The sequence below is a fragment of the Bubalus bubalis genome, chromosome 18, assembly GCF_019923935.1.
Source record: "Bubalus bubalis isolate 160015118507 breed Murrah chromosome 18, NDDB_SH_1, whole genome shotgun sequence".
NCBI classification, from domain to species: Eukaryota; Metazoa; Chordata; class Mammalia; order Artiodactyla; family Bovidae; genus Bubalus; species Bubalus bubalis.
Window position 1 is genome coordinate 58,825,798 of NC_059174.1, and position 12,724 is coordinate 58,838,521.

Below are 12,724 nucleotides of genomic sequence, written 5' to 3' on the forward strand. Positions count from 1 at the left end.
GAACCTGGAATGTTAGGTCCATGAATCAAGGTAAATTGGAAGTGGTCAAACAGGAGATGGCAAGAGTGAACATCAACTTTCTAGGAATCAGTGACCTAAAATGGACCAGAATGGGTGAATTTAATTCAGATGACTATTATATTTACTACTGTGGGCAAGAATCCCTTAGAAGAAATGGAGTAGCTATCATAGTCAACAAGAGTCCAAAATCCAGTACTTGGATGCAATCTCAAAAACTACAGAGAATGATCTCTGTTCATTTCCAAGAAAAACCATGCAATATCACAGTAATCCAAGTCTATGCCCCAGCCACTAATCCCAAAGAAGCTGAAGTTGAACAGTTCTATGAAGACCTACAGATTTCATAGAACTAACCCCCCAAAAAAGATGTCCTTTTCATTATAGAGGACTGGAATGAGAAAGTAGGAAGTCAAGAGATACCTGGAGTAACAGGCAAGTTTGGCTTTGGAGTACAGAATGAAGCAGGGGAAAGCTAACAATTTTGTTAAGAGAACACATTGGTCATTGCAAACACCTGTCAACTACAAAGTGGCATTAACCAAGAGCACTGCCAGTGACTGAACAACAAAGGCGTTTGCTGTCTGCCACTACGGAGAGTGAACCCCATGATCCTATAGCTGTTGCCCTTCAACAGCTGTGGAGTGAGGCACACCACGCTCCAGGGCATCTGGTGAGATGGTTCTTTAGACAGCTGGATTTTTTTTTTTTTTTTATGTTTTTAGGAACAGACTTTATGGTCTCAATCATTGCATCTCCTCCTATCTAGAGCCCTAAATCCCTTTATGGTGACATATCCTCATGACTAACAAAAAACCTTTTGTAAAAATAAGTGCTTCATGGTATTGAACTTCCCATTCACCAAAACCTTATATATTGACCTTCTCCAATGCCACTTTGAAGCAGTCTTTCAGAACTATCTGAGATGCTGCCTCCCGGGCTACAGTCCTCATTTTGCCCTCATTTTGTTTTGTGCCATCCTAAAATGTTCTAAGAAAGCAAAGATTTTAGAAATTATCACTGGTATTTATGCTCACCAATCTATAAAATGCTAATATAAAAGTCAGTTCTTGGCAGTCAAGGTGTCCTCCCGGGGGAGGCAGCATGTCTCAAGCATTCGTGAACAGCAAGATCCAGTCTGGGAGGTTGGTTGTGTTCATCAAGCCAACCTACCCCTACTGCAGAAGGACTCAGGAACCCCTCAGTCAACTGGCCTTCAAACAAGGGCTTTTGGAATGTGTCGATATCACAGCCAACGGCAACACCACTGAGATACAAGATTACTTGCAACAGCTCACAGGAGCCAGAACGGTACCTTGGGTCTTCATCGGTAAAGAGTGCATAGATGGATGCACTGATCTAGTAAATATTCATGAGTGAGGGGAACTATTGGCACTGATAAAGCAAATTGGAGCTCTGCAATAATTACAGAGCAGATCCAGGCTGATATCCCCCTTGAAGACTGGATGGCATTGCCAATAATGACAGCAGTTCCTGGAGGATGGACCTGGGGCAACTTTACCCAGTTACAGCAACGGTTTACTTAAAATTCTGAACTATGTTAACCTCAATAAAAAGGGACGGGGGAGGCCAAAAACAGCTTCTTTTGACTCAGTATTAAAAATGGACCAACTTGCCAAAAAAAAAAAAAAAAGGTCAATTCTTGGTTTCTTAAGGAAAGTACGAAGTGTGTTTTCAGTAAAGAAGGTATGAGGAATGGAACTGAATTTTGTGAAGGGAAAAGGAAGTAAGCCTGACTTACAGGTGGCTTTTTAGGATGGAAGAACAAAGTAATGGGTACAGAAAGTAATCAGGTTTGTGAAAAGTGAACCATGAGAAGTGAGTTTTGTACATGGTTTAAAATAAGTATAAAATAAATTTAATTAAGTTTGCCTTTTAAATAAGGTAAAACATATTTAGCTTTGAGTTTTGCTTTTCTGACTGTTGCAAAACTTGAATTTAGCTTTTCTATCTGTTAAGATGACAGCTTTTCTTCAGATGGTGAACTGCCTTGGATAACAGATTTAAATTTCTTTATCTCTTAAATGATCTGTTTTGAAATCTTTTATTGTTCCTTTAGCTATATGAAAAGCTATTGTTTCACAATGACCTATAATCCTATGTGGCTGAGTGTTCTAAACCTTTTTGATATTTGTTGACAAAACTTCCTAAGTCATTGTAATGAAGAACTTGATTTCTAGCTAACTTTGGGATGCTTCAGAGGGCCTCTCAAACACCCCAAAGAGAGATATTACGCTAATTAGGCTCATTTTCTATACAGAATGACATGGGAAGTATTTCAAGTGAGTAATAAGTCTCAGGTTATATTGTATGGTAAATGTTACTAATATAGATATCGTAGAAACCATACGACGCTCCTAAAATTCTGATATGTTTGGGCAAAATATTATCAGGCATTATTCTAATTACTATCTCAAAATATTGTCATAGCACTAATAAACTTTCACAAAAATACTTGCTCTTCAAGAAGATGTACAGTAATGACTTTCGGATAAATATCACTTTCTGAACTGGGTAAGGATTCTAATGGAAAACCTGATGACTTCACAAAGCTTAACAGAAGGACTGATGAATATGCTTATAACGTTTATGGTTTGTGTCTGAAAAATTGCTGGTTAGAATATGTGCTTTCCAGGTGTAAGGAAAAAAAAAAAAAAAAGCCTTCCCCTGAAACTAATTACGACAGCAATTTGGGAAAACTATATTTTATACACAAATTGAAACATTTATCTTTTCTTTCTATCTGAACCCTTCTGGAATGCAAAAGTAGGAAGTCAAGAAACACCTGGAGTAACAGGCAAATTTGGCCTTGGAGTACAGAATGAAGCAGGGCAAAGGCTAACAGAGTTTTGCCAAGAGAACACACTGGTCATAGCAAACACCCTCTTCCAACAACACAAGAGAAGACTCTACACATGGACATCACCAGATGGTCAACACTGAAATCAGATTGATTATATCCTTTGCAGCCAAAGATGGAGAAGCTTTATAGTGTGCAAAAACAAGACTGGGAGTGGACTATGGATCAGATCATGAACTCCTTATTGCCAAATTCGACTGAAATTGAAGAAAGCAGGGAAAACCACTAGACCATTCAGTATGACCTAAATCAAATCTCTTATGACTATACAGTAGAGGTGACAAATAAATTTAAGGGACTAGATCTGATAGAGTGCCTGATGAACTATGGACGGGGGTTCATGACATTGTACAGGAGACCGGAATCAAGACCATCCCCAAGAAAAAGAAATGCAAAAAAGCAAAATGGCTGTCTGTAGAAGCCTTAGAAATAGCTGTGAAAAGAAGAGAAGTGAAAAGCAAAGGAGAAAAGGAAAGATATACCCATTTGAATGCAGAGTTCCAAAGAATAGCAAGGAGAGATAAGAAAGCCTACTTCAGTGATCAGTGCAAAGAAATAGAGGAAAACAATAGAATGGGAGAGACAAGAGATCTCTTCAAGAAAATTACAGGTACAAAGGGAACATTTCATGCAAAGATGGGCTCACTAAAGGACAGAAATGGTATGGACTTAACAGAAGGAGAAGATATTAAGAAGAGGTGGCAAGAATACACAGAAGAACTGTACAAAAAAGATCTTCACGACCAAGATAATCACGATGGTGTGATCATTCACACTCACCTACAGCCAGACATCCTGGAATGTGAAGTCAAGTGGGCCTTAGGAAGCATCACTACGAACAAAGCTAGTGGAGGTGATGGAATTCCAGTTGAGCTCTTTCAAATCCTGAAAGATGATGCTGTGAAAGTGCTGCACTCAATACGGCAGCAAATTAGGAAAACTCAGCAGTGGTCACAGGCCTGAAAAAGGTCAGTTTTCATTCCAATCCCAAAGAAAGGCAATGCCAAAGAATGCTCAAACTACCGCACAATTGCACTCACCTCACATGCTAGTAAAGTAATGCTCAAAATTCTCCAAGCCAGGCTTCAGCAATACGTGAACCGTGAACTTCCAGATGTTCAAGCTGGTTTTAGAAAAGGCAGAGGAACCAGAGATCAAATTGCCAACATCCGCTGGATCATGGAAAAAGCAAAAGAGTTCCAGAAAAACATCTATTTCTGCTTTATTGACTATGCCAAAGCCTTTGACTGGGTGGATCACAATAAACTGTGGAAAATTCTGAAGAGATGGGAATACCAGACCACATGACCTGCCTCTTGAGAAATTTGTATGCAACAGTTAGAACTGGACATGGAACAACAGACTGGTCCCAAATAGGAAAAGGAGTCCGTCAAGGCTGTATATTGTCACCCTGTTTATTTAACTTATATGCAGAGTACATCATGAGAAATGCTGGGCTGGAAGAAGCACAAGCTGGAATCAAGATTGCTGGGAGAAATATCAGTAACTTCATGTATGCAGATGACACCACCCTTATGGCAGAAACTAAAGAGGAACTAAAAAGCCTCTTGATGAAGGTGAAAGAGGAGAGTGAAAAAGTTGGCTTAAAACTGAACATTGAGAAAACGAAGATCATGGCATCTGGTCCCATTACGTCATGGGAAATAGATGAGCAAACAGTGGAAACAGTGTCAGACTTTATTTTTGGGGGGCTCCAAAATCACTGCAGATGGTGACTGCAGCCATGAAATTAAAAGACGCTTGCTCCTTGGAAGGAAAGTTATGACCAACCTAGATAGTATATTGAACAGCAGAGACATTACTTTGCCAACAAAGGTCCGTCTAGTCCAGGCTATGGTTTTTCCTGTGGTCATGTATGGATGTGAGAGTTGGACTGTGAAGAAGGCTGAGCGCCGAAGAATTGATGCTTTTGAACTGTGGTGTTGGAGAAGACTCTTGAGAGTCCCTTGGACCACAAGGAGATCCAACCAGTCCATTCTGAAGGAGATCAGCCCTGGGATTTCTTTGGAAGGACTGATGCTAAAGCTGAAACTCCAGTACTTTGGCCACCTCATGCAAAGAGTTGACTCATTGGAAAAGACTCTGATGCTGGGAGGGATTGGGGGCAGGAGGAGAAGGGGATGACAGAGGATGAGATGGCTGGATGGCATCACTGACTCAATGGATGTGAGTCTGAGTGAACTCCGGGAGTTGGTGATGGACAGGGAGGCCTGGCGTGCTGTGATTCATGGGGTCACAAAGAGTCAGACATGACTGAGTGACTGAAGTGAACTGAACTGAAAGAACTTATAGACACACAATTAGAATTAAAACATATTGAGGAATCTTACTCTCCTTGGAACTCTCCTATTTTTGTTATAAAAAAGAAATCTATCAAATGTCATCTCTTAACAGACCTTAGAAAAGTTAATGCATCTATGAAGCCCATGGGTGCACTACAACCAAGGATCCCATCACCTACTACTATTCCTCAAAATTGGCACATTATTATTACTGATTTACAAGATTGCTTTTTAAATATACCTTTACACCCTTTAGACTGAGAGAGATTCACTTTCTCTCTCCCTTTTTCTAATCACATTGGGCCTCATAAAAGATTTCAATAGACTGTGTTACCTCAAGGTATGCTTAACAGTCCTACTATTTGTCAAAATTTTGTAGCCAAGGCTTTACATCCAACGTGACAGCAATTCCTTCATGCATATATCATTAATAATATACTGTAACTACAAAAAGGGGAAGTGATATTTTTGACACTGAATGGCAATGATATTCTTTAGACTCCAGAAAAAACTGATTAAAATAAAATCTTTTTTGAAATTGCAAAACCGGTTCTTCTTACATGTGCAGTTAGGAAAAGGTTAACTTGTTAAAAAATACTTTTTTGGAGCTCCAATTATGCCTGGGAAGCAAAAACAGGCCTAAGAAAAAACCTAAAGTTAACTCTTATCATGTCCTTGGGATACACAGCCCACTCTATCTGGGACTCCAGCCATAAACAAATTGGTGGAACTCAGGGGAAAAAAAAAAATATATATATATATATATATATATATATATAAAAGATATTTTAAATTTCAAGTGGAAAACTATATCTATCTGTCTATCTAAAATTATCTATGTTTCAATATATGTCTTTGCTTTTGGATAATATGAAATTAATGAACTCTACTTAAATTCAAGTTCATGTGAACTGAAAAATATTCAATATTAAATATAATGTTTATTTAAATATAAATATAATTGTTTACTAATCTAAGACATGTCTTAAATCATCATTATATAATACTTTTATTGTGCCTAGATTTAAGGTAAACTAAGTTTGTCAACAAAAAAGTAACTCTTTATATATATATAAAAATATACAAATGAGATGAAAACTTTTAGATAAACTAATAAAAATAATTATATTTTCAAAATGTCTATCTAAAATAATCTCTTAGGATTGGGGTAACTTAAATTCGTAAAATTGTACTAAACGAAATAATAAAAGTTTATTAAATAGCTAGGTCATTTCCAAATAAAGTAAGATTTTAAAACATTAATTACTGAACACTAACTTCCTCTTACAAAAAGTTTTTCTTACAGAAAAACTAAAGAGATTTTAGACTATTAATAAGTATATAGAAAAATATATATTTATATAAAAATAAATATATATTATAATATAATATAATAAATATATTCACCAATCTATAAAATGCTAATATACAAGACACTTCATAGTTGCTAAAGAAAAGTAAGATGTATGCTTTTAATAAAAGGATATAAGAAATGGCTAATAAAATGATGAATACAAACATATAAAAAAGGTTTCTGAAAAATGAAAGAGAATTTTATGGCAAATGGATGTAACTCATTGCTCTGAATTTTCTTCCTCGTCCTTCTTACATGTCTCGATTGATACAAATTCTTCTTTTATATAGGCCACACCTCTCCGAGGTGAAACTACATGACATGTTATAATCCACCTGTTAGCTTACTTTGCAATAATGAGAACACCTAATTCTATAAAAACAGACAATGGCCCTGCCTATATTTCTAAGCAGTTCAAACAATTTTTACATTCATTCTCTATTAAACAGATTACAGATATTTCTTATAATCCACAAACACAAGGCATAGTTAACCAAACACATTACACACTGAAACTACAAATAAAAAATTAAATAAGGGGGAATACACAGGAACACTTTTATCTTCCTTATCCAGAGCAGACTTTACTAGATTCCAATGAAATATATTCTTTAAGCCTATAACTACTGTTAATATAGCTTTATTTGTTTTAAATTTTTTAAACTTAACGCAAGGAGATATCTTGACACGAGCAGAAAGACATTTAGAGGAATTGAAGGACTCTTCTCTTCCTCTGCCCATTTGGTACCAAGACAGGTTGAATAAACAATAGAAATCTGGGAAATTAATCTTATAGAGAAATGGGGTATGCTTGTATTTCCCTAGATGGATCCAACGAACTCACATGGCTTTCTCTTTGGAAGATCCAACCCAAGGGGGCCCCCGGCCTTCAACATAGAGGCGAGACAACAAAAACCCCAGGAAGAAGAAATTTCAATACAGGCCATGGCGGCTCTAAAGATCTCCAGAAAGCACCACCCTCGGAGGCATCAACCTTATGATCTCCCCTCTTGCGGACAAATAAAAACCCTTACTAATCAAGCTGAAAATCCAGTTTCTCAATAGAGAATGCCTCGGAGTCCTGAAAATATTTTTTTTGCCCTGCTTGCTTTGCTTGCTTGCGCCTCCCCTACCGCCCCCAACCCCCCTCACCCCCCCCCTCACCCCGCTGAAGCTGAACTAATCAATCACACTTACTGGGCTTATATACCCAGCCCCCCTTTATTTCAGGTTGTAGAATGGCCGGAGAAAGGACCAAACCTATTAACCAATGACTCCATACATATGCCTTCTCCCTGGAGCCTTAAAGGGCCATCACACCCTGAAGAAGAAGGAAAACAAATTAATATCTCTCTAGGTTATGAAGTCCTTCCTTTGTGTATGGCCCAGCAAAATTAAGCATAAAAGTTAGCAGACAAACTTGGGGTTTTGCCCTGCCTCCAAAAGAGGACTTTCGGACGTTGCTTAGATTATTTACTGCCCTTTCTTTGTCCGTGAACCATGTATATACTACTGAAACTTTAGGGAAAGAGTTAGGGAAAGAACAAAGAACACTATGCAAAGGGTTTACTAATAAGAACTTTAAATATACTCTGGTTCATTGGGACAAATGTCAGGCCAAATCAGGAAAATTAATGTTTGTGGCTAATCATACAATTGTCAATTGGGGACCCCATGGTATGTGGTTATCTAACTGCTCAGATGATACTAACAGCACTATGTGTGATTATGCTACTCAAGAAGCATAGAAGGTTAGTAACACTACAATGGAACATTACCATGACAAAGGACTTCTTGGGTGGCTTGAGGGTGGAATGGCACCCCCTCGTCCTTGAATCGTCCTCAATAAACAGATTGGGCCTGAACAATGGGACACCTGGAAACGCGCTGGGAGAACCGAAGAACTTGGGATTTGGACTGGACATTTCACAGGGACCAATCGTAGTCATAGAAACTATTTCTTTTGTTATAATCATATTTCATACAAGCTTGTGTTCCCCTTCCTTTTGTTCTAGCTATAGGAAGCTTACAATTCAATAAGACTTTACGTTCTGCAACTTGTATAAATTGCAAGTTTTATACTTAACACTTCTGTTTCCTTAAGAAATGAATCCCTTTTGATTCTTCGATCTCATCATAGTCTGGTTACCAATAAATCTCCAGCGGCCCTGGGAAGAAGGCCCCATAGCTGGACTTGCTTCCCGGTTACTTATTAAACTGCTCCAGTGATCTAAACGATTCTTGGCATTTTGGGATTAATAGCTATTTGCATCACCGCTGCCGTCACTGGCATTGCTTTACAAACCTCAATTCAAACACATAATTTTATCCAAAATTGGACTAAAGATGCTCATACTATGTGGGCCACTCAGGCTCAGATAGATGAGGATATTCAAGATGAAATACAGGAACTAAAAACAGTCATCAAATGGGTTGGGGATCAATTAATAGATGTACAAAAACAGGTGATGCTAAAATGTGATTGGAATTCTACTCAATTTTGTGTTACTCCTGTTCAATTCAATAATAGTAACTACAACTGGGAACAAATCAAATTTCATTTACCAAACATACATGATAATGCCTCTCTGAATGTACAATTATTACAAAAAGAAATCTTTGAAAACTTTTCTAAAAATCTGCCCTCTTCCACTAATTTGGAAACTTTAGCTGAACAACTAGCTGATCAATTATCTGGGTTAGACCCTCGCAGATGGTTTCAAAGCATTACTCACAGTATTGGGTCTGGAACTGTAATTTTGGTGATTGTCCTGACAATTATATTTGTCATTCACCATTGCCTTCATGCAAAAATTGTTAAAACTAAACAAACTCAAATGGACAGAACCCTTTTTACAAATATTATAAATAAGGGGGAATTGTCAGGGAATGTTTAACAGGAGGATTCCAACGTGCTGTCCCTCATAAATCCTCTGTTCCTTATCAGTTTCTGTTGTCAGAAACAAGTGGAACGGCACGCCGCTCCCAGGACTGAGGTCATAGGATGAGACAGGCTTGAAATGATGTCAGTAAACATTCTCCTTACGACAAAACTGCTTAGTCTCGATCCTCTTTCTTGAGATATGGATTGTCTCCTGACCTTGTGACCATTATTAATCCCTTGTTCCTTTGGTAAGGGTTGCTATATGTTTGGTTTTCTGATCTTTATCATCATCGAAAGAAATTTCCTGTACAACAGCCTATATATACACTCACAAAAAGATCATTAAAGCACCTTTGCTCCATCAGAGCTTGGGTCCTTGTGTTTTTCTTTCTTTCTCTTTCTCTCTTTCACTTTCTTATCGTCGACTCCGGACCACCAGGTTCCAGTCCATTAAAGGACCCCAACAGATTCCAACGCAATATATTGTTTAATCCTATAACTATTGTTAATACAGCTTTCTTTGTTTAAATTTTTTAAACTTGCCGCAAGGGGATATTTTGACAAAGCAGAAAAACATTTTGAGGCATTGAAGGATACCTCCCTTCCTCTGCCCATTTGGTATCAAGATGGGTTGACTAAACAATGGAAATCTGGGAAATTAATATTACAGGGAAAGGGGTATGCTTGTATTTCTCCAGATCGACCCAACGAAATCAGTTGGCTCCCTCTTCGGAAGATCCGCCCCAGAGGAGACCCCAGCATTCAAGATAGAGAAGAAATGGCAAAATCCCCAGGAGGAGGAGTTTCCAGTACAAGCCATGGCAACTTTAAAACTTTCCAAGAAATGCTGCACTTGAGGTCATCGACCTTATGATCTCCCAACCTGGGGACAGATAAAAACCCTTACTAATCAAGCTGAATTCTCAACAGGCAATGCCTCAGAATCCTGAAAATATTTTTGTCGCAATGCTTGCTTTGCTTGCTTTTGCTTCCCCCGCTCAGGCTGACTTGATTAATCACACTTATTAGCCTTATATACCTAACCCCCCTTTATTGCAGGTTGTAGAATGGACAGATATAGGACCGGTTGATCCACTAATGACTCAGTACATATGCCGCCTCCTTGGAGCTTGGAGGGGCCCTCTCCTCCTGAGGAAGAAGGAAGATTGATGAACATTTCTCTAGGCTATAAAATCCTTCCTTTTTGCATGGGCCCAGCAGAATTATGTATTAATGTTAGTCGACAAACATGGGCTTTCATCCTGCGTCCAAGAAAGAACTTACACACATTGTTTAGACTGTTTACTGCCCTGTCCTTTAATGAGAACCCTGTCAATACTACCAAAACTCTAGGAAAATGACAAAAGTTGGAATGCAAGGGGTTTACTTATAAGGACTTTAAATATACTCCTGTTTATTGAGATAGATGTCAAGCTAAATCATGGAAATTAATGTTTGTGGCTAATTACATCATTGTTGATTGGGGACCCTATGGTATGTGGTTATCTAACTGCTCAGATGATATAACAGTACCATGTGTGATTATGTTACTCAAGTAACATGGAAGATTACCAACTGTTCAATGGAACACTTCCATGACAAAGGACTCCTTGGCTGGCTTGATGGTGGAATGGCACCTCCTCGCCCTCAAATTGTCCTCAGAAAACAAATTGGGCCTGAACAAAGGGACATCTGGAAACTTGCTCCAAATACTGAAAAACTTAGAACTTGGACTGGATATTTCACAGGGACCATAGTCATAGTAACTATTCCTGCCATTATAATCATTCATATTTTATACAAGCTTGTGTTCCCTTTCTTTTTGTTGTTGCCATAGGAAACTTACAATTTAATAAGACTTTACATTCTGTGACTTGTATAGATTGCAAATTGTATACTTATCTTAATTCCTCTATTTCTCTAAAAAAATGAATCCCTGTGATTCTTCGATCTTGACATAGTCTGTGGTTGCCAGTAGATCTCCAACGACCCTCGAAAGAGGGTCCCATGGCAAGACTTGCCTCCCAGTTTCTCATGAAATTACTCTGATGATCTAAGCGATTAATTAGATGGTTGATTCTTGGCATTTTGGGGTTAATAGCCATTTGCACCACTGCCGCTGTCACAGACACTGCTTTACAAACTTCAATTCAAACACAAAACTTTATTCAAAATTGGACTAAAGATGCTCATACTATATGGGTCACTCAGGTTCAGATAGATGCAAAAGTTCAAGATAAAATTCAGGATTTAAAAACAGCCATCCAATGGGTTGGAGATCAACTAATAGATTTACAAAAATAAGTATTATTAAATTGTGATTGGAATTCTACTCAATTTTTTATCACTCCTCTTCGGTTCAAACATAGTGCTTACAATTGGGAAAAAATCAAATTTCATTTGCAAGATATGCATAATAGTGCTTCCTTAAATGTTCAATTGTTGCAAAAGGAAATCCTTGAAACCTTCTCTAAGAGTCTACCCTCTTTCAACTATTTGGAAACCTTAGCTGAACAGCTAGCTGATCAATTATCTGGGCTAGACCCTCGAAGATGGTTTCAAGGCATTACACATAGTATTGCATCTGGAACTATAACGCTGATAAATAGCCTGGTGATTATATTTGCAATATACCTATGCCTTTCAACTAAAATTGTTCAAACTAAACAAACTCACTTGGTCAGGGTCTTTTTCACAAAAATATCTACAGTCATCCCCAATTATGAAAAAATAAAAAAGGGGGAACTGTCAGGGGACATTCAACTTTAAAGGATCCAACCTGATATTTTCTTCTTTTGTGTGACATTTCTCAAGGACTCTATTCCTTACCAGTTCCTGGAAAATAGGAACGAGCAACACTGCATGCAGTTCTCAGGACTGAGATCATGAGAAATGGCATCTGCTTGGATTCCTTTCAGTGACTCCCTTCAGTGACCTTTTACTTAAAGGTAATCTATTCAGTTATGCCCCTCTTCCTCAGGATATGGAATGCTTTCTGGCCCTTTCAAGACTGTTATTTGCTTGGCTTTGTTTTCCCTCAATTTTTTTACTATCTAAAGCTGCCTTGTATGAAGATATATAAACATGTGTTTCTGCAAATAAAGCACCCTTGTTTCACTTGAGACTAGGGTCCCCTGCGTCCTTCTTCTGGTCGACTCCAGTCCCCAGGTCCCAGTCTACAAAGACCGTGACAGCTCTGTCTTCAATTTCCACAAATAAGAGTAACTCTTCTTTAATCATACATACAACAGTTATTTCTATTCAATGGAGAACATGACCCTTTT

The 12,724-nt window shown here is 38.1% G+C and overlaps 1 protein-coding gene across 1 annotated transcript; it reads left to right on the plus strand.

Annotated features, from left to right (window-relative positions):
* The first annotated feature begins 1,122 nt into the window (after nucleotides 1–1,122).
* LOC123330301 (glutaredoxin-1-like) lies at nucleotides 1,123–1,398 on the plus strand. The gene has a single exon (XM_044931624.1). The coding sequence runs from the start codon at nucleotides 1,123–1,125 to the stop codon at nucleotides 1,396–1,398; it is 276 nt and encodes a 91-aa protein (XP_044787559.1).
* Nucleotides 1,399–12,724: the final 11,326 nt, after the last annotated feature.